This window comes from Coturnix japonica, unplaced genomic scaffold (genome assembly GCF_054131305.1).
Source record: "Coturnix japonica strain WE unplaced genomic scaffold, WE-NBRP24 Scf089, whole genome shotgun sequence".
Taxonomy (NCBI): domain Eukaryota; kingdom Metazoa; phylum Chordata; class Aves; order Galliformes; family Phasianidae; genus Coturnix; species Coturnix japonica.
This window is the reverse complement of record NW_028188992.1, coordinates 144,046-167,608: the sequence shown is the minus strand read 5'-3', so window position 1 is coordinate 167,608 and position 23,563 is coordinate 144,046. Positions and strand designations below refer to the sequence as shown.

The window sequence follows — 23,563 nt, the reverse complement described above, 5'->3', positions numbered from 1 at the left end:
CGCATTGAGCCGCGCGGGGCACCCTGGGATATATCCCCCTACTTCCGCCTCGTTGAGGCCTACTAGGCCGCGGGGGTGGATAACGACGTTAAAACCGGGGGGGAAACGGCACGAAAACAGCTCAGGACGCTGCGAGGAGGGGGAGATGAAGCAGAGAAACGGATTATTCAGGAGACTAAAAAGGTAAAAGCGCCGCACTGAGGCTACGAGGCTTTGCGGCCTACCGTACGAGGCTTTGCGGCTTTGCGGCCTACCGTACGAGGCTACGAGGCTTTGCGGCCTACTCTACCGGGCTTTGCGGCCTACCCTACTTTGCGGCCTACTATACGAGGATTTGCGGCCTACCGTACGAGGCTTTGCGGCCTACTCTACCAGGCTTTGCGGCCTATCCTACTTTGCGGCCTACCGTACGAGGCTTTGCGGCCTACCCTACTTTGCGGCCTAACCCTACCAGGCTTCGCGGCCTACCCTACTTTGCGGCCTAACCCTACCAGGCTTTGCGGCCTACCCTACGAGGCTTTGCGGCCTACTCTACCGGGCTTCGCGGCCTACCCTACTTTGCGGCCTACCCTACGAGGCTTTGCGGCCTACCCTACTTTGCGGCCTAACCCTACCGGGCTTTGCGGCCTAACCCTACCGGGCTTTGCGGCCTAACCCTACCGGGCTTTGCGGCCTAACCCTACCGGGCTTTGCGGCCTAACCCTACCGGGCTTTGCGGCCTAACCCTACCGGGCTTTGCGGCCTAACCCTACCGGGCTTTGCGGCCTAACCCTACCGGGCTTTGCGGCCTAACCCTACCGGGCTTTGCGGCCTAACCCTACCGGGCTTTGCGGCCTAACCCTACCGGGCTTTGCGGCCTAACCCTACCGGGCTTTGCGGCCTAACCCTACCGGGCTTTGCGGCCTAACCCTACCGGGCTTTGCGGCCTAACCCTACCGGGCTTTGCGGCCTAACCCTACCGGGCTTTGCGGCCTAACCCTACCGGGCTTTGCGGCCTACCCCTACCAGGCTTCGCGGCCTACCCTACTTTGCGGCCTACCCTACCGGGCTTTGAGGCCTACCCTACGAGGCTTTGCGGCCTACCCTACTTTGCGGCCTACCCTACGAGGCTTTGCGGCCTACCCTACCCTACTTTGCGGCCTACTCCCCCCCGCTCATGCGCGTTACCGCAGCCGCATCAGGCCCCGCCCCGCACATGCGCACTCACGCCGCGCTCCCCCCCCCCCCTTCCCGGGTCCGTGAGGAGGAGGAGGAGGGGGGGAGGAGGAGGAAGGCGCAGCCGCCATTACAGGCCCAGGCCCAACCCGGCCCGGCGGCCCCGGGGCCGCCCCTCAAAGCGGACATGGCGCCTCCCCCCCCCCCACCCGACCCGGCTCAACCCCATCGATCCGGTAAGGGAATAACAGGGGAGACCCCCCCCCACACACACCCTATAGAATATATAATATAACCCCCCCCCTCCGCCCCTATAAACGGGAGGGGAACAATGGGGGCGGCCCCACCCCCTGAAGGGAGACGGGATGGGGATGGGGGGGGATGGGGGGGGGGACCGGGATCCCATTGCTTGGAATGGGGGGGGGGTCTCATTGCTTGGAATGGGGGGGGGTTTAACCGGGATCCCATTGCTTGGAATGGGGGGGGGGGGGTCTCACTGCTTGTAATGGGGGGGGGGCACCGGGATCCCATTGCTTGGAATGGGGGGGAGGGAGCTGGGGGGGGGGGGGGCCACCGGGTTCCCATTGCTTGTAACTGAGGGGGGGTTCTCATTGCTTGTAATGGGGGGGGTCTCTGGTTATGGGGGAGGGGGGAACGGGGTCCTATGGCTTGGAATGGGGGGGGGTTTAACCGGGATCCCATTGCTGGTAATTGGGGGGGGGTCTCATTGCTTGTAATGGGGGAAGGGGGAACCGGGGTCCTATTGCTTGCAATGGGGGGAGGTTTAACCAGGATCCCATTGCTTGTAATGGGGGGGGGGGGTCTCATTGCTTGTAATGGGGGGGGGTTTAACCGGGATCCCATTGCTTATAATGGGGGGGGTCTCACTGCTTGTAATGGGGGCGGGGGGCACCGGGATCCCATTGATCCTATTGCTGGTAATGGGGGGGGGGGGATCGGGATCCCATTGCTTGTAATGGGGGGGAACTGGGGTCCTATTGCTTGTAATGGGGGTGGGGGGGGTCTCATTGCTGGTAATGGGGGGGGGTGGGCACCAGGATCCCATTGCTTGTAATGGGGGGGGGTCTCACTGCTTCTAATGGGGGGGGGGCACCGGGTTCCCATTGCTTGTAACTGAGGGGGGGTTCTCATTGCTTATAATGGGGGGGGTCTCTGGTTATGGGGGAGGGGGGACCGGGATCCCATTGCTTGTAATGGGGGGGGGTCTCATTGCTTGTAATGGTGGGGGGGGGGGGGGGGGGGCACCGGGATCCCATTGCTTGTAATGGTGGGGGGGGTCTCATTGCTAGTAATTTGAGGGGGGGAGGATTGGGATCCCACAGCTTGTAACTGGGGGGGGGTCTCATTGCTTGTAATGGGTGGGGGGGAACTGGGGTCCTATTGCTTGTAATGGGGGGTTGGGGGGGGTCTCTGGTAATGGAGGGGTGGGCGTCGCGACCCCCCCACCCCACATATAGTGCTAATGGAAAGGGTTTCAGTAATAGGGGAGGGGGCAACATAAATGGGGGGGGGACCAAGATCCCATTGCTTGTAATGGGGGGGGTCTCATTGCTGGTAATGGGGGGGGGGTCTTATTGCTTGTAATGGGGGGGGGGTCTCTGGTAATGGAGGAGATAGGGTGATAGGGGAAAGGGCTGCAGTAATAGGGGAGGGGGCTCCATTTATATGGGAGGGGGCACCAGAACCCCCTTTAATAGGGGAGGGGGCCCCAGGACCCTTTGAATAGGGGGGGGGCTCCATATATGTAGAAGGGGGCACTAAGACCCCCCCCCCTCTAATAGGGGAGGGGCCAATGGGATCCTTCTGTTAATAGGGGAGGGGGCTCATTGACCCCCATGTAGGGGGGTGGGGACCCCTAATTAATGGGGGGGGGGACCCCCATATGGGGGGGGTCCCAATAATAGGGGAAGGGGGCACTGGGAACGCATGTATTTAGGGGAGGGGGAATAGAGGAATGGGGGGGGGGCACCTTATTAATTGGGGGGGGGTCCCTTCTTAATTGAGGTGGGGGGCAACGGCCCCATATATAGGAGTGGGAGCACTGGGACCCCCCCCCCATAATAAAGGAGACCCTCATTTTGGGCCCCTCCCCCCCCCAAATCATGTGATGGGAGACCCCCATTGGGGGGGGGAGGGGGGTCCTTAAATGTTATGGGGCTGTTGTGGGGGGGGGTCTCCAAATCCTATGGAATCCTATGGGGTCCCCTCCCAAGTCCTGTGGGACGCTGTGGTTGGGGTCCCCCTAAATCCATTGGGGTTCTATGATGGGGGTCCCCCCCCCTAAATTCTATGGGGCTCTATGGTGGGGACCCCCCCCCAAATCCTATAGCAGGGACCCCCCCCAGATCCTATAGTGGGGACCCCTATATTTTATGGGGCTCTATGGAAGGGACCCCCCCCAAATCCTATAGCACAGACCAAACCCAGATCCTATGGCGGCAACCCCTATATCCTATGGGGCTCTATGGTGGGGATCCACCCCCCCCCCAAATCCTATAGTAGGGACCCCCCCCAGATCCTATAGGGGAGACCCCTATATCCTATGGGGCTCTATGGAAGGGACCCCCCCCAGATCCTATAGTGGGGACCCCTATATCCTATGGGGCTCTATGGTGGGGTTCATTGGGTCCATGGGGTCATAATGGAACCCAATGGTGACCCCAGTTCCCTTTGTGTCCTATGGGGTCATTGTAGTGTCCTATGGGGTCATAATGGAACCCAATGGTGACCCCAATTCCCTTTGTGTCCTATGGGGTCATTGTAGTGTCCTATGGGGTCATATAGGAACCCAATGGTGACCCCAATTCCCTTTGTGTCCTATGGGGTCATATAGGAACCCAATGGTGACCCCAATTCCCTTTGTGTCCTATGGGGTCATAATGGAACCCAATGGTGACCCCAATTCCCTTTGTGTCCTATGGGGTCATTGTAGTGTCCTATGGGGTCATATAGGAACCCTATGGTGACCCTAAATGCCTTTGTGTCCTATGGGGTCTTAATGGAACCCAATGGTGACCCTAAATGCCTTTGTGTCCTATGGGGTCATTGTAGTGTCCTATGGGGTCATAATGGAACCCAATGGTGACCCTAAATGCCTTTGTGTCCTATGGGGTCATTGTAGTGTCCTATGGGGTCATAATGGAACCCAATGGTGACCCCAGTTCCCTTTGTGTCCTATGGGGTCATTGTAGTGTCCTATGGGGTCATAATGGAACCCAATGGTGACCCCAGTTCCCTTTGTGTCTTATGGGGTCATTGTAGTGTCCTATGGGGTCTTAATGGAACCCAATGGTGACCCTAAATGCCTTTGTGTCCTATGGGGTCAATGTAGACCCCAACTAATGACCCCAATTCCCATTGCGTCCTATGGGATCACATTGGAACCCAATGGTGACCCCAATTCCCTTTGTGTCCTATGGGGTCATATAGGAACCCAGTGGAAATTGTTGGGAAAAATGGCAATTTAAGGTGAAAACGGGGCGAAAATCCCCATTTTGTGTCAGGAATCCGAAGTTTTGATTGGAATGGGGGCAAAAATGGGGTGAGAAATGGCAGTTTTGGGGTAGTTTGAAGCCTGGTTGTGGGGCATTGATGGGATGGGAGTGAAAATGGGGCGGAAAAGCCCATTTTGGGGTAAAAAATAGGGGATGGTTTGGGGCTAAAATAGGCCAGAATAGGGTTGGAGGTCACATTATGGGGGTAAAATGGATCCAGAAGTGCCGTTTTGGGGTGAAAACGGGTGGGAAAAGGTGTATTTTGGGGTAAAATGATGTTATTTCCCAATGGGGGGCAGTTATGGGGTTGGGATGTGAGCCCGGGGCTGAGCTCCTCCTTCCCAACACAGCGGGGTCAATGAGTAACTCCTGACTCAGGGATTTCGGGGTTGAAAGTGAAAGTTCCCAACGCCGCCGTGGGGCACGGAGCTGTGAGTGCGGATATAGGGGACCCAGACCCACCGATATAGGGGCTGGGGGGGCATTGGGATTGGGGGGGGTCCCCATATAGGATTTGAGGGGGGGTCCCCACCATAGGATATGTGGGAAGGGTCACCACCATACGATTTGAGGGGGGGGTCCCTGCCATAGTGTTTGGGGTAGGGTCCCAATATAGTATTTGGGGGAGGGTCCCTGTCATAGTGTTTGGGGTAGGGTCCCCCCAATAGGATTTGGGGGAGGGTCCCTGCCATAGTGTTTGGGGTAGGGTCCCCATATAGGATTTGAGGGGGGGTCCTTGCCGTAGTATTTGGGGGAAGGTCCCCATATAGGATTTGAGGGGGGGTCCCTGCCATAGTGTTTGGGGTGAGGTCCCCCTATAGGATTTGGGGGGGGATCCCTGCCATAGTGTTTGGGGTAGGGTCCCCATATAGGATTTGAGGGGGGGTCCCCATATAGGATATGGGGGAAGGGTCCCCATATAGGATTTGAGGGGGGGTCCTTGCCATAGTGTTTGGGGAAGGGTCCCCATATAGGATTTGAGGGAGGGTCCCCGCCATAGGATATGGGGGAAGGGTCCCCACAATAGGATTTGGGGGAGGGTCCCTGTCATAGTGTTTGGGATGAGGTCCCCATATAGGATTTGGGGGAGGGTCCCTGTTATAGTGTTTGGGGTAGGGTCCCCATATAGGATTTGGGGGAGGGTTCTGCCATAGGATATGGGGGAAGGGTCCCCATATGGGATTTGGGGGAGGGTCCCTGTCATAGTGTTTGGGGTAGGGTCCCCATATAGGATTTGGGGGAGGGATCCCTGCCATAGTGTTTGGGGTAGGGTCCTCATATAGGATTTGGGGGAGGGTCCCACCATAGGATATGGGGGAAGGGTCCCCATATAGGATTTGGGGGAGGGTCCCTGTCATAGTGTTTGGGGTAGGGTCCCCATATAGGATTTGGGGGAGGGTCCCCGCCATAGGATTTGAGGGGGGGTCCTTGCCATAGTGTTTGGGGAAGGGTCCCCACAATAGGATTTGGGGAGGGTCCCCGCCATAGTGTTTGGGGTAGGGTCCCCATATAGGATTTGAGGGAGGGTTCCGCCATAGGATATGGGGGAAGGGTCCCCACAATAGGATTTGGGGGAGGATCGCGCCATAGAATAAGGGGGAAGGTCCCCATATAGAATTTGGGAGGGGTCCCCACAATAGGATTTGGGGGGGTCCTTGCCATTGTGTTTGGGTTGGGCTGCTTGCTATTGGATATGGGGGAAGGGTCGCACCATAGGATATGGGGGAAGGGTCCCCATATGGGATTTGGGGGAGGGCCCTTGCCATTGGATGTGGGGGAGGGTCCCTGCCATAGTGTTTGGGGTAGGGTCCCCATATAGGATTTGAGGGGGGGTCCCACTATAGGATATGGGGGAAGGGTCCCCATATGGGATTTGGGGGAGGGTCCCTGCCATAGTGTCTGGGGAAGGGTCCTCATATAGGATTTGAGCGGGGGTCCCCATATAGGATTTGAGGGGGGGTCCCCACCATAGGATATGTGGAAAGGGTCACCACCATAGGATTTGAGGGGGGGGGTCCCTGCCATAGTGTCTGGGGTAGGGTCCCCATATAGGATTTGGGGGAGGGTCCCACCATAGGATATGGGGGAAGGGTCCCCACAATAGGATTTGAGGGGGGGGTCCTTGCCATTGTGTTTGGGTTAGGCTCCCCAATATAGAGTATGGGGGAGGGTCCCCACTATAGGATTTGAGGGGGGGGTCCCTGCCATAGTGTTTGGGGTAGGGTCCCAATATAGGATTTGGGGGAGGGTCCCCGTATAGGATTTGGGGGCGGGGGTCCCCATATAGGATTTGAAGGGGGAGTCCCTGCCATAGGATTTGAGGGGTCCCCACTATAGGATTTGGGGGTGGGAGGGTCCTCGCTATAGGATTCGGCCTCATTCCCATCCTGTGGCCCCATATTCAGATGTTATTGCAGATTTATGCCCATTTTCAGCACATTTATGGCAGATTTGTGCCCATTTTCAGCCTGGTTCCCATCCTATGACCCCATACTTTGATATTATGGCAGAATTGTGCCCATTTTCAGCACAATTATGGCAGATTTGTGCCCATTTTCAGTCCTGTTCCCAATCCGCAGTCCCGTACTTAGGTATTATTGCAGGTTTACGCCCGTTTTCAGTACAGTTATATCAGATTTTTGCCCATTTTCAGCACATTTATGGTAGATTTGTGCCCATTTTCAGTCTGGTTCCCATCCTGTGGCCCCATATTCAGATGTTATTGCAGATTTATGCCCATTTTCAGCACATTTATGGCAGAATTGTGCCCATTTTCAGCCTGGTTCCCATCCTATGACCCCATACTTTGATATTATGGCAGAGTTGTGCCCATTTTCAACACAATTATGGCAGATTTGTGCCCATTTTCAACACAATTATGGCAGATTTGTGCCCATTTTCAGCACAATTATGGCAGATTTGTGCCCATTTTCAGTCCTGTTCCCATCCCGCAGTCCCGTACTTAGGTATTATTGCAGGTTTACGCCCGTTTTCAGTACAGTTATATCAGATTTTTGCCCATTTTCAGCACATTTATGGCAGATTTGTGCCCATTTCCAGCCTCATTCCCATCCTGCAGCCCCATACTTTGATAATACTGCAGATTTATGCCCATTTTCAGCACATTTATGGCAGATTTGTGCCCATTTTCAGCCTGGTTCCCATCCTATGACCCCATACTTTGATATTATGGCAGAGTTTTGCCCATTTTCAGTACAGTTACAGCAGAATTAGAGCAGATTTGTGCCCGTTTTCAGCCTGGTTCCCATCCCACAGCCTCATTCTCCGATATTATGGCAGATTTGTGCCCATTTTCAGCACAATTATGGCAGATTTGTGCCCATTTTCAGCACATTTATGGCAGATTTCTGCCTATTTTCAGCCTGGTTCCCATCCCACAGCCCCATATTCAGATATTATGGCAGTTTTGTGTCCATTTTCAGCCTGGTTCCCATCCTATGACCCCATACTTTGATATTATGGCAGATTTGCGCCCATTTTCAGCACAATTAGAGCAGAATTGTGTCTCAGTCCCTCCTTCCCCACATTGCTGACTCCTTTCTCTCCTTCAGGGTCCCCCCTCGGCCGCCTGATTTCATCCCCCCTCCAGCCCTGAGCTGCCCCACAGCCATGGGGACTCCACCGCTGTCGTGAGCCCCCCATCTACCGCCGCCCATCCGCGCTGCCACCGATCCTCTGGGCAGGGCTTGGGACAGGATGTACGGACGACGATGATGATGGCGAGGAAGCAAGATGCCCGAATCCCCACCTACAACATTAGCGTGGTGGGTTTATCCGGGACTGAGAAAGAAAAGGGTCAGTGCGGCGTCGGCAAGTCTTGTCTCTGCAACCGCTTCGTCCGGCCGAGCGCCGACGAGTTCCACCTGGATCACACGTCGGTGCTCAGCACCAGCGACTTCGGGGGGCGGGTGGTCAACAACGATCACTTCTTATACTGGGGGGAGGTGGTGCGGTCGCTGGAGGAGTGCGCGGAATGTCGGGCGCACGTGGTGGAACAAACAGAGTTTATCGATGACCAAACCTTCCAGCCTCACCGCAGCACCGCGCTGCAACCCTACATCAAACGCGCCGCGGCCACTAAGTTGGCTTCAGCTGAGAAGCTGATGTATTTCTGCACCGACCAGCTGGGCTTGGAGCAGGACTTTGAGCAGAAGCAGATGCCGGATGGGAAGCTGTTGGTGGATGGTTTCCTGCTCTGCATCGACGTCAGCAGGGGGATGAATCGGAACTTTGACGAGCAGCTGAAATTCGTCTCTAATCTCTACAACCAGTTGGCCAAGACCAAGAAACCCATCGTGGTGGTGCTGACCAAATGCGACGAAGGCGTGGAGCGTTACATCCGCGACGCTCACGCCTTCGCCCTCAGCAAGAAGAACCTGCAGGTGGTGGAGACGTCGGCTCGCTCCAACGTCAACGTGGACCTGGCGTTCGGCACCTTGGTGCAGCTGGTGGATAAGAGCCGTGGGAAGACCAAAATCATCCCCTACTTCGAAGCGTTGAAACAGCAGAGCCAGCAGATCGCGGCCGCCAAGGACAAGTATGAGTGGTTGGTGAGTCGTGTTGTCAAGAACCACAATGAGACGTGGGCTGCTGTCAGTCGTAAGATGCAGGCGGCGCCGGAGTACCAGGACTATGTGTATCTGGAGGGGACTCCAAAGGCCAAGAAGCTCTTCCTACAGCACGTCCAGCGTCTGAAGCAGGAGCACATCGAGCGCAGGAGGCGGGCGTACCTGGCGCTGCTCCCGCAGGCGTTGGACGCGCTGGTTCCCGACCTGGATGAGATCGACCACCTGAGCTGCTCCAAAGCTCGGCGGCTGTTGGAGGCGAAGGGGGATTTCTCCAAGTGGTTCGTGGTGCTGGAGGAGACCCCGTGGGACGCCACGAGTCATATAGACAGCGCCGACACCGAGCGCATCCCCTTCGACGTGATGGAGACGCAGGCAGCCGAGCAGCTCTACGAGGCTCATCTGGAGAGGTTGAGGAACGAGAGGAAGCGTGCTGAGATGCGGAGGGCTTTCCAAGAGAACCTGGAGGCATCTCCCTTCGTGACGCCCGGCAAACCATGGGAGGAAGCACGCAGCTTCATCATGAACGAGGACTTCTACATGTGGCTGGAGGAGCCAGTCTACATGGACATCTACGGCAAGCACCAGAAGCGCATCATTGAGAGGGCCAAGGAGGAGTTCCAGGAGCTGCTGCTGGAGTACTCGGAGCTGTTCTATGAGCTGGAGTTGGACGCCAAGCCCAGCAAGGAGAAGATGGGGGTGATCCAGGAGGTGCTGGGCGAGGAGCAGCGCTTCAAGGCGCTGCAGAAGCTGCAGGCGGAGCGCGACGCTCTCATCCTAAAGCACATCCACTTTGTCTACCACCCGACCAAGGAGACGTGCCCCAGCTGCCCTCTTTGTGTCGATTCACGTGTCGAGCAGCTCCTGGGCTCCCGCACCTCCCGACTGACCGACCGGAACCAGAAGAACTTCCTCTCGGACCCCAACGTCGACCGCATCAACCTGGTGATCCTGGGGAAGGACGGCCTGGCCCGTGAGTTGGCCAACGAGATCCGGGCGTTGTGCACCAACGACGACAAGTACGTCATCGAGGGCAAGATGTACGAGCTGTCGCTGCGGCCCATCGAGGGCAACGTGCGGCTGCCCGTCAACGCCTTCCAGACACCCACCTTCCAGCCCCACGGCTGCCTCTGCCTCTACAACTCCAAGGAATCGCTCTCCTATGTGGTGGAGAGCATCGAGAAGAGCGCGGCGGGTCGGAGGGAGAACCACCCGGCCCACCTCCCTCTTACCCTGATGCTGGTCAACAAGCGCGGTGATGCGGGCGGCGAGACGCTGCACAGCCTGGTGCAGCAGGGCCAGCAGATCGCTGGCAAGCTGCAATGCGTCTTCCTCGACCCCGCCGCCGCCGGCATCGCCTACGGGCGCAGCGTGAACGAGAAGCAGATCAGCCAAGTGCTGAAGGGGCTGCTGGACTCTAAGAGGAACCTCAGCCTCCTCTCGGCGCCCCAAGGCCTCAAGGAGCTGTCGGACGTGGAGCTGCGCGTGGCCATGTGCTTTATGTGCGGTGACGCGGCGGGTGCCGACGAGCTGCTGGCTCCCATCCTGCAGTCCCCGCTGTGTCGCCCGGCGCCGTGCGGTGGCTCCGTGCTGCTGGAGCTGAGCTTGGGGCAGCAGAGGAGACGCGTGGAGCTCTCTCTGCTCTCCTACCACGCGGCCTTTGGTGTGCGGAAGAGTCGCCTGGTGCATGGCTACGTTGTCTTCTACGCAGCCAAACGTCGCGCCTCGCTGGCCATGCTGCGCGCCTTCCTCTGCGAGGTGCAGGACGTCGTCCCGGTGCAGCTGGTGGCTCTCGTTGATGGCTCCGTGGACGTCCTGGAGAGCGACGTGAGCCGCGAGCAAGTGGCCGAGGGGGAGGAGATTGCACAGGAGATCGACGGCAAGTTCGCTGCTGTGACGTACGGGCAGACTCAGCCCAAACTGGACAGTTTCCAGGCCTTCTTCAAGGAAGCCCTGGAGAAGAAGACGTTGGTGGAGGCCATGCACATGTATGACCACGCGGCCGAGGCGTGCGGGGCGGAGGAGGCAGCGGGATCGCCGCGTGCTGCGTCGCCACAGTGTAATTCCCATCCACCCGACTCGGAGGAGGACTTGGAACCTCAGCCCTATGGCTTCTGCCGGGACGAGGCGGCGCTGCCCAAGGACCACTCAAAGCTCTCAGTGGAGCTGGAGGGGAACGACGGGCTGACCTTCATCTCGGTGGTCAGCGCCTTCGAGAGCAAGCTGAACAGCAAAGTGCCTCCGCCGGTGAAGCCGAAGCCGCCGGTGCCCTTCGAGTTGGGCAAAGGGGATCTATCCTACCTAGAGCAAGGCCAGAGGAAATCGGTGTCGTGCGGCAGCTGGCCGCCCGCCGACGCCTTCGACCCTTCGGATTACGCCGAGCCGCTGGACGCCGTGCTCAAACCCAAGAGCGAGGAGGAGAACATCTACTCGGTGCCCCACGACAGCACCCAGGGGAAGATCATCACCATCCGCAACATCAACAAGAGCCAACCCAACGGCGGCGCCAACAACGGCTCCGACAGCGAGGCCGACAGCAGCTCTTTGGAGCGCGGTGGCCGTAAGCTTTCTCTCCTGGCCAAACCTGCTCTCTATCGGACGCGTTGCGCCCGGCTCGGCCGCTTCGCCTCCTATCGCAGCAGCTTTGGGGTAGGCAGCGATGACGAGTTGGGACCCATTAGGAAGAAGGAGGAGGATCAGAGCTCGCAGGGCTACAAGGGAGACAATGCCGTCATCCCCTACGAGGCGGCCGACGGGGAGGACCCGCGGAGGAGGAACATCCTGCGCAGCCTCCGGCGGACCACCAAGGTAAGGAAGTGCCTTTTGGGGCTGTTTCAGGCTTTTGAGCCATTTATGGGGATGGTTTGGAGGAACCCAAGTCAGGGAAGTCCCTCCTTAATTAGCCCTGAGCCACAATTAGCTGCTGGGGGGGGGGGGGGGGCATCAAAACAGTGTAAATTCATGGAGGTTTGGGGAGTCACAGTGAGTCGTGGCGGGGGTTGAGGGATCCCATCACCGTTCTCAGTGGGATCCTGTCTCCATTCCCAGTGGGATCCCTTCCCTGTTCCCAATGGGATTTCACCTTCATTCCCAGTGGGATCCCATCCCCGTTCTCAGTGGGATCCCAAAACTGTTCCCAATGGGATCCTATCATTGTTCCCAGTGGGATCTCAACTTTATTCCCAGTGGGATCCCATCCCCATTCCTAGTAAAATCCTGTCCCCATTCCCAGTGGGATCCTGTCCCTGTTCCCAGTGGAATCCTGTCCCTGTTCCCAGTGGAATCCTGTCCCCTTTTCCATTGGGACCCCATCCCCTTTCCCAGTAGGATCCCATCCTCGTTCCCATTGGGATCCCGTCCCTGTTCCCAGTGGGATCCTGTCCCCGTTCCCAATGGGACCTCAGCTCCTTTCCCAATGGGATCCCATCCCTGTTCCCAGTTGGATGCCACCTTCATTCCATTTGGGATCCCGTCCCCATTCCCATTGGGGTCCCATCCCTGTTCCCATTGGGATCCCGTCCCATCCTCATTCCCATTGGGATCCCGTCCCATCCTCATTCCCATTGGGATCCTGTCCCTGTTCCCAGTGGGATCCCATCCCCATTCCCAGTGGGATTCCACCTACATTCCCATTGGGGTCCCATCCCCGTTCCCACAGGGACCTCGGCTCCTTTCCCAATGGGATCCCATCCCCGTTCTTCAATAAAGACCCAACAAAACGCCCCCGTTTCTTCTCCATCAGCTGTGAGCAAACAAAGCTCCAAAATCATGAGATTTCCACCCAAAAAATGGAGCTCCTTCAGGGAACCAAAACCCCCCCCAAAGATTTGGGCCATTTTCCCCCAAAATCAGGTGAAATCTCTGCAGGTTTTGAGGAAAAAAGGGGTAAATTGCCTGTTAAAAAGGTGAATAAATGCTGTATTTAGGATAAAAGTCCCATAAATAGTGAAACATTTGAATTAGCGCCTCATTAGGGCTGAATTAATTATTGCATGGTAATAATTCATCATCCCGTGGCAACAATTGGTTGTTAGGGGGTAACAATTAATTACCTCAATAATTCATTGCCCTAATTTATCGTCACAGCAATTAATCATCATGTCATAATTGGTTATGCCGTGATTAATTAATCAAGCATCGCAATGCGCAATGATGTCATCACCTCATGCAGTGACGTCATCACCGTGTCATAACTCATCACCACGTCATAATTACTTCCCCTGCTAATTAACACCCAATCCCCCGCGATAGTTAAGGCCTCACATGATTACATTTGCCTGTTTAATTAGCAGCAACCCCCCCCCATTGTGTTAATTAAGGGTTCATATGATAACATCGTCCCTCCCTCCTCTCCCACTCCACCCCGCTTCCCCTTCGAGCCCTTCCTGCTCCTTTTTGGGTCAAAAAGGGGCCGTTTTGGTTCATCCCATAACACCACCCCATTTCCCCCCATAGAAACCAAAGCCCAAACCTCGGCCTTCGCTCACCAAACCCATGTGGGAGAGCAGCTATTTCGGGGTGCCCCTCAGCAGCGTCGTCAGCGCCGAGAAGCCCATCCCCATCTTCATCGAGCGCTGCATCGAGTACATCGAGGCCACAGGTGAGATACCTCTTTTGGCCCCAAATCCTCCTCTTTTGGCCCCAAATCCTCCTCTTTTGGCCCCAAATCCTCCTCTTTTGGCCCCAAATTCTGCACCTTTTGCCCCAAATCCCCCTCTTTTTGCTCCAAATCCTCTTTTTGCCCCAAATTCTGCACCTTTTGCCCCAATTTCAGCTCTTTTTGCCCCAAATTCTGCACCTTTTGCCCCAAATCCTCCTCTTTTTGCTCCAAATCCTCCTCTTTTTGCCCCATATTCTGCACCTTTTGCCCCAAGTTCTCTTTTTACCCCAATTTTTCATTTTGCACCAAATCCTCCTCTTTTTGCCCCAAATTCTGTACCTTTTGCCCCTGTTTCAGCTCTTTTTGCCCCAAATTCCGCACCTTTTGTACAAAATCCTTCTCTCTTTGCCCCAACTTTGGCTCCTTTTGCCCCAAATTCAGGGTCTTTTTGCCCCAAATTCAGCCCTTTTTGCTCCAAATTCAGCCTTGTTTGCCCTGAATTCAGTCCTTTTTCCTCCAAATTCAGCCCTTTTTGCCTGGAATCCAGCACCTTCTGCCCCGAATTCAGCTCTTTTTGCCCCAGATTCAACACCTTTTGCCCCAGTTTCAGCTCTTTTTGCCCCAAATTCCGCACTATTTGCACAAAATCCTCCTCTCTTTGCCCCAGCTTTGGCTCCTTTTGCCCCAAATTCAGTTTTATTTGCCCCAATTTCAGCTCTTTTTGCTCCAAATTCACCACCTTCTGCCCCAAATCCAGCTCTTTTTACCCCAAATCTTGCCAACTTCTCCCTCCAGGGCTCAGCACCGAGGGCATCTACCGCGTGAGCGGCAACAAGTCCGAGATGGAGAGCCTGCAGCGCCAGTTCGACCAGGGTAATGCCCCAAAAAACAGGGACACCCCCCTCCCACCCCACATCCCACCCCATAGGGAGCTGTGCTGTAACCATGGACCCCCTATATCCCCCTATATCCCCCCCTACCCCATAGACCACAACCTGGACCTGGCTGAGAAGGATTTCACTGTCAACACGGTGGCCGGGGCCATGAAGAGCTTCTTCTCCGAGCTGCCCGAGCCCCTGGTGCCCTATAGCATGCAGGTGGAGCTGGTGGAAGCCCACAGTGAGTAGGGGGTGATGGGGGGGAGAAAGGGGGCAGGACCCCAAATCGCTGCTTTGGGGTGGGGGTCTGTACCCCCACATTGCGTCTCTGATGTCTTAGAGTGGTTGGGTTGGGGGATCTTAAAGGGCTTGGGGTCCTGCGGTGGGGGGCTGGGGGGCATTTGAGATCATGGAAGCACAGAGGGACCTTTAGGATCATAGAACCATGGGATCCTATGGTGATTGGGTTGGAAGGGACCTTTAGGATCACAGAACCATGGGATCCTACAGTGGTTGGGTTGGGGAGCCTTTAGGATCATAGAACTACGAGATCCTACAGTGGTTGGGTTGGCGGAGCCTTTAGGATCACAGAACCACAGGATCCTACAGTGGTTGGGTTGGAGGGACCTTTAGGATCATAGAACCATGGGATCCTACAGTGGTTGGGTTGGAGGGACCTTTAGGATCACAGATCCATGGGATCCTACAGTGGTTGGACCCTTTAGGATCATAGATCTATGAGATCCTACAATGGTTGGGTTGGCAGAGCCTTTAGGATCACAGAACCACAGGATCCTACAGTGGTTGGGTTGGAGGGACCTTTAGGACCACAGAACCTTGAGATCCTACAATGGTTGGGTTGGAATTGACCTTTAGGATCACAGAATCATGGGATCCTACAGTGGTTGTGTTGGGGAGCTTTAGGATCATAGAACTATGAGATCCTACAATGGTTGGGTTGGCGGAGCCTTTAGGATCACAGAACCACGGGATCCTACAGTGGTTGGACCCTTTAGGATCATAGATCTATGAGATCCTACAGTGGTTGGGTTGGCAGAGCCTTTAGGATCACAGAACCATGGGATCCTACAGTGGTTGGGTTGGAGGGACCTTTAGGATCATAGAACGATGGTACAGTGCTTGGGGTGGAGGTTGATCTTAAAGGTCACAGAACCATGGGATCCTACAGTGGTTGGACCCTTTAGGATCATAGAACTATGAGATCCTACAATGGTTGGGTTGGCGGAGCCTTTAGGATCACAGAACCATGGGATCCTACAATGATTGGGATATGGGGAAGCTGAGCAGCCCAGGTCCCACACAATGGGATCTGAGGGATCCCACTGCGACTCTTCCCATCCTACAAATGTCCCTTCTCCTTTCTGGACAGAAATCAACGACCGGGAGCAGAAGCTCCACGCGCTGAAGGAGGTGCTGAGGAAGTTCCCCAAGGAGAACTACGAGGTCTTCAAATACGTCATCGGGCACTTGAACAAGTACGTCTATGGGGTCCCCCCCCAAGTCCCCCCTGTCTTCCTCTGAACCCATCACCGGGGCTTGGATTTGCCCCAAAACCCAAAAGCAGGGCTCAAGGTTGAGGCAAAATCCAACTTTGTGGCGTGGGGTTACCCCAAAACCCAACAACGGGGCTCAGGGTCACCCCAAAACCCAACAACGGGGCTCAGGGTCACCCCAAAATCCAACAGTGGGGCTCAGGGTCACCCCAAAACCCAACAATGGGGCTCAGGGTCACCCCATAGCCCAAGAACAGGGCTCAGGATCATCCCAAAAGCCAACAACGGGGCTCAGCGTCGCCCCAGAACCCAACAACAGGGCTCAGGGTCATCCCAAAACCCAACAATGGGGCTCAGGGTCACCCCAGAACCCAAGAACAGGGCTCAGTGTCACTCCAAAACCCAATAACGGGACTCAGGGTCACCCCAAAACCCAACAATGGGGCTCAGTGTCACTCCAAAACCCAATAACGGGACTCAGGGTTGCCCCAAAATCCAACAATGGGGCTCAGGGTCACCCCAAAACCCAAGAACAGGGCTCAGTGTCACTTCAAAACCCAATAACGAGACTCAGGGTTGCCCCAAAGCCCAACAACAATGCTCAGAGTTGCCCCAAAACCCAACAGTGGGGCTCAGGGTCACCCCAAAAACCATCAGAGGGGCTCAGAGTCATGCCAAAATCCAACAATGGGACTCAGGGTTGCCCCAAAATCCAATAACAGGACTCAGAGTCACTCCAAAACCCAATAACAGGACTCAGGGATGCCCCAAAACCCAACAACGGGGCTCAGGGTCACCGCAAAACCCAAGAACAGGGCTCAGTGTCACTCCAGAACCCAATAACGAGACTCAGGGTTGCCCCAAAATCCAATAACAATGCTCAGGTTTGCCCCAAAACACAACAACGGGACTCAGGGTTGCCCCAAAATCCAATAACAGGACTCAGGGTTGCCTCAAAACCCAACAATGGGGCTCAGGGTCACCCCAAAACCCAAGAACAGGGCTCAGGTTCGCCCCAAAACCCAATAACGGGACTCAGGGTCACCCCAAAACCCAACAATGGGGCTCAGTGTCACTCCAAAACCCAATAACGGGACTCAGGGTTGCCCCAGAACCCAACAGCGGGGCTCAGTGTCGCCCCATCGGTAGAATTTGGGGCTTGGGTTTGCTTTTGCACCCCTACACCATCGTAGCATCCCTGGGCTCACCCCAAACCCCCTCCCCTTCCATTTTTAGGGTGAGCCACCACCACCGCGTCAACCTGATGACCAGCGAGAACCTCTCCATCTGCTTCTGGCCCACGTTGATGCGCCCCGACTTTAGCACCATGGACGCCCTGACGGCCACCCGCACCTACCAGACAATCATCGAACTCTTCATCCAGCAGTGCCCCTTCTTTTTCTACCACCGCCCCATCCTCGACCCCCCCAACGCCGCCCCATCCTCCCCTTCGGCCTCCGTCCCCCCCCCCGGCGTCATCCCTTTCGCCCCCATCTCGGCTCAGCCGTCGCCCCCCAGGACCCCTCCTCCGTCGCCGCAGTCGCCCGTCCAAGCTCTCCTCCCGGCCCCGCTCCATGCAGAGCAGCACTCGCTGTGAGCCGGGTTGGGGGGTGGGGTGGGAAAATTGGGAGGGAAAGGGGGGAAAAAAGGGGGTTTAGGGGGGGGAGAAACAAAAGGGGAGGGTGGGGAGGGTGGGGGGAAGAGGATAAAAGGAGAGAAATGAAACAGAAAGTGGAATAGAAGCAAAGAAACAAAGAGTTACGCCGTAGAGATGGGTCTGGGCTCGGGCGGTGCTCGCCATCTTCCCCTTCCCAGCGTGGACTTGTGGAGCTGGGGGGGGGGATTCTTATGGTTGGGGTTTTGGGGGGGTTGAGGAGCTCAGTGCTGTGGGATTTGGGCTCGGACTTGGTGCACTGAGCGCAGCCCAATGGGGTGGGGGTGACTGAGCCCCCCAACGTCCCATTTGATGCCATCGGAGCAACACGGCCCCATTGCGTCCAATGTGGGTCGGTGCAGCTGTTTGGGGTCCCCATATGGTCTGGTGGTCATCAGGTGCGGTCCGGTGTTTGTTCTGCTGTGGGGCAGCCCTGGGCTCTTCCAATGGGGCCAGGATTTGTCCAGTGTCACCCAATGTGATCCAATGGGGTCCCAGGGCTCTTCCAATGGGGCCAGGATTTGTCCGGTGTCATCCAATGTGATCCAGTGGGGTCTCAGGGCTCTTCCAATGGGGCCAGGATTTGTCCGCTGTCATCGAATGGGATCCAATGGGTCCCAGGGCTCTTCCAATGGGGCCAGGATTCATCCAGTGTCATCCAATGGGATCCAATGGGATCCAGAACTCATCCAGCGTGTTCTGTTGCGGTTTGGGGCAGCCGGGGCCTCTTCCATCACGTTCCATTGTGTTCCCTCTGTCCTTTGACTCGACCCGGCGTCGATCCAACGTGGTTTGATGCTCATCCAGTTTGTCTGGTGTGATCCAGGACTCGTCCGATGTGATCCACTGCGGCCCGGTGTTCATCCAATGGGATCCAATGGGTTCTGGTGCAGCCCAGGGCTCTTCCAATGGGGTTTGGTGCGATCCGATGTGATCCAGCGTGATCCAGCGCTCCTCCAGTGCATCCCATTGCTCATCCAACGCAGCCCAGAGATCCGCTATTGGGATCTGATGTGATCCGGTGCACATCCAACGTGATCCAACCTATCCCAGCGTCCATCCAACGCAACCCAGAGCTCTTCTGATGGATTCCAATGGGTTCTAATGGGTTCTGATGTGTCCTGATGGGGTCCAGAGGTCCAAAGCGAGCTCTGATGGATCTGACACCTCCCAAAGGGATCCATTGTGATCCAACGTGATCCAACGTGATCCAGTGCCCATCTCATGTGGCCCGACATGCTCTGAATGCTGGAGGACTCGCACAACGCATCTAAGTCAACCCAGAGCTCTTCTGATGGATTCTAATGGGTTCTGATGGATTCCGATGGGTTCTGATGGGTCCAGAGGTCCAAAGTGAGTTCTGATGGATCTGACGCTCTCCCAAAGGGATCCATTGTGATCCAACATGATCCAACGTGATCCAGCCCCCATCTCATGCTGGAGGACTCGCCCAACGCATCCCAACGTTCATCCAACGTGGCCTAGAGCTCTTCTGATGGGTTCTAATGGGTTCTGGTGGGGTCCAGAGGTCCAAAGTGAGTTCTGATGGGTTCCAGCACCATCCCAACGTGATCCAACGTGGTCCAGCGCCCATCTCATGTGGCCCGACATGCTCTGAATGCTGGAGGACTCGCCCAACGCATCCCAATGTCCATCTAAGTCAACCCAGAGCTCTTCTGATGGGTTCCAATGGGTTCTGATGGGTTCTGGTGGGTTCTAATGGGTTCTGATGGGTTCTGATGGGGTCCAGAGGTCCAAAGCGAGTTCTGATGCGTTCCGACACCACCCCAAAGGGATCCATTGTGTCCCAGCGCCCATCTCATGCTGGAGGACTCGCCCAACACATCCCAACGTTCATCCAACGTGGCCTAGAGCTCTTCTGATGGATTCCAATGGGTTCTGATGGGTTCTGAAGGGTTCTGATGGGTTCTAATGGGTTCTGATGGGTTCTGATGGGGTCCAGAGGTCCAAAGCGAGTTCTGATGTGTTCCGTCACCGTCCCAAAGGGATCCATTGTGTCCCGGCGCCCACCTCACGTGGCCCAACACGCTCTGAATGCTGGATGCCCCCCACCCCAAATACGCCCCCCAATGTCCATCCGACGGCCTTCGATGCCCCCCATGGCTCCACCCCACAACTCAAACACTACAACCCCCCCATCCCCCCCCACCCTGACACCCCCCATTGCTGCCCCCCACCCTCAACCCCCAATATGGGGGGGGGGCTTCGTTGCCCCACATGCCCCCCCCGGGAGGACCCCCCAGCGCTGAGCACTTACGGAGGTGAGCTTGATGGGGGTTTTTTTTGGGGGGGGGCTCAACCTTTTTGCCCATTTTCTGTGGATTTGATGAATTTTGGGGGAGGGGGAAAGACACACACAAAAGAAACTGACAACTTGAAAGGACTCGTTTTCTTTTTGGGGTAAAAAAACATAGATTCGGGGGCTGGCTTCAACGTGGATTCAATGGTACCACTGGGAGGGTCTCGCTGGCCGCTGCTTTGGGGTCGGTTTAGGTCCTTTTAGGTCCTTTTGAGGTCGTTTTGGGTCCTTTAGGGTCCTTTTGGGGTCCCTTTGGGGTTCTTTGTGGGTTCTTTTGGGTCCTTTTGAGGGTCCTTTTGGGGCCCTATGGGGGTCCTGTTGGGGGTCCTTTCTGGTCCTTTTGGGGGTCCCTTTGGGGTCCTGTTGGGGTCCTTTTGGGGGTTGTTTTAAGGTCCTCTGGGGGTCTTTAGGGAGTCCTTTTGGGGGTTCCTTTGGGGTCCTTTGTAGGCTCTTTTGGCTCCTTTGGGGTTCCTTTTGGGGGTCGTTTTAGGGTCCTTTTGGAGGTCCCTTTGGGGTCCTTTAGGGGGTCGTTTTGGGTCCCTTGGGGGTCCTTTTTGGGGTCCTTTGGGGGTCTTTTGGGGTCCTTTTGTAGGTTCCTTTGGGGTCCTCTGTAGGTTCTTTTGGGTCCTTTAGGGGTTCCTTTGGGTTCCTGTTGGGATCCTTTGGGGGTCCCTTTGGGGTCCCTTTGGGGTCCTTTGTGGGGTCATTTTGGGTCTTTGGGGGTCCTTTTGGGGTCCCTTTGGGGTCATTTGTGGGGTTGTTTTGGGTCCCTTGGGGGTCCTTTTTGGGGTTCTTTGGGGTCTTTTTAAGGTTCTTTTGGGTCCTTTAGGGGTTCCTTTGGGTTCCTGTTGGGATCCTTTGGGGGTCCCTTTGGGGGTCTTTTAGGGGTTCCTTTCGGGTCCCTTTCGGGTCCCTTTGGGGTCCTTTATGGGGTCGTTTTGGGTCCCTTGGGGGTCCTTTTTGGGGTTCTTTTGGAGCCCTTTGGGATCTTTTGTGGGTTCTTTTGGGGGTCCTTTTGGGAGTCCTTCAGGGTCTTTTTGGGGGTCCTTCTAGGTCCTTTGGGGATCCTTTAGGATCCTTTTGGGGTCAGTTGGGGTCCTTTTGGGTCCTTTGGGGTTCCTTTAGGGTCCCTTTGGGGTCCTTTATGGGGTCGTTTTGGGTCCCTTGGGGGTCCTTTTTGGGGTTCTTTGGGGTTTTTTGGGGGTCTTTTGGGGTCCTTTTGTGGGTTCCTTTGGGGTCCTTTGTAGGTTCTTTTGGGTCCTTTAGGGGTTCCTTCGGGTTCCTGTTGGGATCCTTTGGGGGTCCCTTTGGGGTCCCTTTGGGGTCCTTTTGGGGGTCTTTTAGGGGTCCTTTTGGGGGTTCCTTTGGGGGTCCCTTTAGGGTCCCTTTGGGGTCATTTGTGGGGTTGTTTTGGGTCCCTTGGGGGTCCTTTTTGGGTCCTTTTGGGGATCGTTTTAGGGTCCTTTGTGGGGTCGTTTTGGGTCCCTTGGGGGTCCTTTTTGGGGTCCTTTGGGGGTCTTTTGGGGTCCTTTTGTGGGTTCCTTTGGGGTCCTTTGTAGGTTCTTTTGGGTCCTTTAGGGGTTCCTTTGGGTTCCTGTTGGGATCCTTTGGGGGTCCCTTTGGGGTCCTTTTGGGGGTCTTTTAGGGGTCCTTTGGGGGGGTCCTTTTGGGTCTTTGGGGGTCCTTTTGGGGGTTCCTTTGGGGGTCCCTTTGGGGTCATTTGTGGGGTTGTTTTGGGTCCCTTGGGGGTCCTTTTTGGGTCCTTTTGGGGGTCCCTTTGGGGTCCTTTGTGGGGTTGTTTCTGGGTCCCTTGGGGGTCCTTTTTGGGTCCTTTTGGGGGTCGTTTTAGGGTCCTTTGTGGGGTTGTTTTGGGTCCCTTGGGGGTCCTTTTTGGGGTTCTTTGGGGTCTTTTTAAGGTTCTTTTGGGTCCTTTAGGGGTTCCTTTGGGTTCCTGTTGGGATCCTTTGGGGGTCCTTTTTGGGGGTCTTTTAGGGGTTCATTTGGGGTCCCTTTAGGGTCCCTTGGGGGTTCTTTTTGGGTCCTGTTTGGGTCCTTTTGGGATCCTTTGTGGGTTCTTTTGGGGGTCCCTTTGGGGTCCTTTTGGGTTCATTTTGGGTCCATTGGGGTCCTTTTTGAGGTCTCCCCTCCCCAGGCTCCGCCCCCCTTTAGGCCACGCCCCCTAAACCAAGCCACGCCCCCTTCGACCCATTAACAACTGTGGCTTTATTGAGGTCATGACCCGGAACCGGAAGTGCACCCAGAACCTGAACGCACACCAGACCCGGAAGTGAGACCGGAAGTTCCTCCACCAGCGGAACCGGAAGTGTCCGTAGCGGAAGTAGCAGGCCCGAAGAAGGCCATGCGGACGGTGCTCGGTGCCCGCAGCGTCTGCAGCTGCCGTTGGCCGCGACGAAGGAGCAGCTCGGAACGGAGCCGGTCCCGAACCGGAACCGAAGCGCAACGACGGAACTCGGAACGGATCCGAGCGGCGAATCCAGGCCGGGAAGCGGCTGCTCGGAGTAAAGAGCGATACAACGCCAAGGCCTCACGGCGGAGATCGGGCCCGGCCATTGAGAACGGAGCCCTGAGGGGTTAATTAGTGACAGTCGTTAATTAACGGGTAATTGGGGCGGCGGAGAGGACTAGGCCGCACTCACCGCTGGGCGCTGCCTCGCGTCACTTCCGCTTCCGCCGCGCTCCGCGTTGATTGGGCGAAAGCGCCGCCGCTGATTGGCTGACGGGGTTAACGCGGAGACCACGCCCATAAGGAGGAAAATCGGTCTGTGATTGGTTGTGGGGTATGAGGGGGGCGGGGCTAACGCAGAGGCCACGCCCACTTAAGGGCAGGGAGAGCGGAAAAGGAAGTGAAGGACAGAAGTCGGTCCGTGATTGGTTGAGTTGAGAAGGGGGCGGGCTAACGCGGAGGCCACGCCCATAAGAACGAAGGTCGGTCCGTGATTGGTTGAGGGGAAGGATGGGGCGGGGCTAACATGGTGGCCACGCCCATAAGAACGAAGGTCGGTCCGTGATTGGTTGAGGGGGGAAAGGGGGCGGGGCTAACGCGGAGGCCACGCCCACTTGGGGTATAAAAGGGGGGAGATGAGGACCCAGAAATAATGGGGGAAAAATAGGGGAAATAGGTTTAATGAGGGGAAAAAAGGGCTTAAAAATGGGGATAAAAGGGGGAGAAATGGGAAAAGAAAGAGAAAAATGGGAGAAAAGGGGGAAAAAAGGGTAAGTGGAGTCAAAAGGGATTCGGGGCTGCACAAAATGGGGTAAAATTGGGCAGTTTTGGGGCCGTATGGTGGGAAATGGGATTTTTGGGGGGGGACCCCAATAAT

General features: G+C 56.2%; 2 protein-coding genes and 1 long non-coding RNA gene across 4 annotated transcripts; 1 reads left to right on the top strand and 2 right to left on the bottom strand.

Moving 5' to 3' along the window:
* The first annotated feature begins 3 nt into the window (after positions 1-3).
* On the top strand, positions 4-20,303 carry ARHGAP35 (Rho GTPase activating protein 35). 2 transcript variants are annotated; one of them, XM_015850654.3, is made up of 7 exons: positions 4-183; positions 8,243-12,064; positions 13,712-13,856; positions 14,652-14,729; positions 14,844-14,975; positions 16,125-16,230; positions 17,485-20,303. In XM_015850654.3, the coding sequence occupies exons 2-7, from the start codon at positions 8,402-8,404 to the stop codon at positions 17,843-17,845; spliced, it is 4,485 nt and encodes a 1,494-aa protein (XP_015706140.2). In that variant the 5' UTR covers positions 4-183; positions 8,243-8,401; the 3' UTR covers positions 17,846-20,303. The 2 variants fall into 2 exon arrangements, with proteins under 2 accessions (XP_015706140.2, XP_085390741.1); XM_085534615.1 differs by lacking the exon at positions 4-183 and adding an exon at positions 1,249-1,391.
* Positions 19,847-21,609, bottom strand: LOC146751461 (uncharacterized; the record flags this gene model as incomplete). The annotated part of the gene is made up of 2 exons (XM_085534629.1): positions 19,847-20,913; positions 21,313-21,609. Coding segments are annotated over 2 exons (582 nt in total), but the record flags the coding sequence as incomplete, so codon positions are not given.
* Positions 21,610-22,421: 812 nt separating this feature from the next.
* LOC146751460 (uncharacterized) lies at positions 22,422-22,941 on the bottom strand. Its single transcript, XR_014941524.1, has 2 exons — positions 22,880-22,941; positions 22,422-22,806 (listed from the first exon to the last, which is right to left on the bottom strand). It is a non-coding gene; the product is annotated as an uncharacterized LOC146751460 (long non-coding RNA).
* Between the last annotated feature and the right edge of the window lie 622 nt (positions 22,942-23,563).

Excerpts from the sequence above, each read along its gene's own strand:
- ARHGAP35 (XM_015850654.3), top strand. The coding sequence starts at position 8,402 with ATGATGATGGCGAGGAAGCAAGATGCCCGAATCCCCACCTACAACATT. Across the intron at positions 12,065-13,711 it reads GCCTCCGGCGGACCACCAAG|AAACCAAAGCCCAAACCTCG; the intron begins GTAAGGAAGTGC and ends TTCCCCCCATAG. Across the intron at positions 13,857-14,651 it reads CGAGTACATCGAGGCCACAG|GGCTCAGCACCGAGGGCATC; the intron begins GTGAGATACCTC and ends TTCTCCCTCCAG.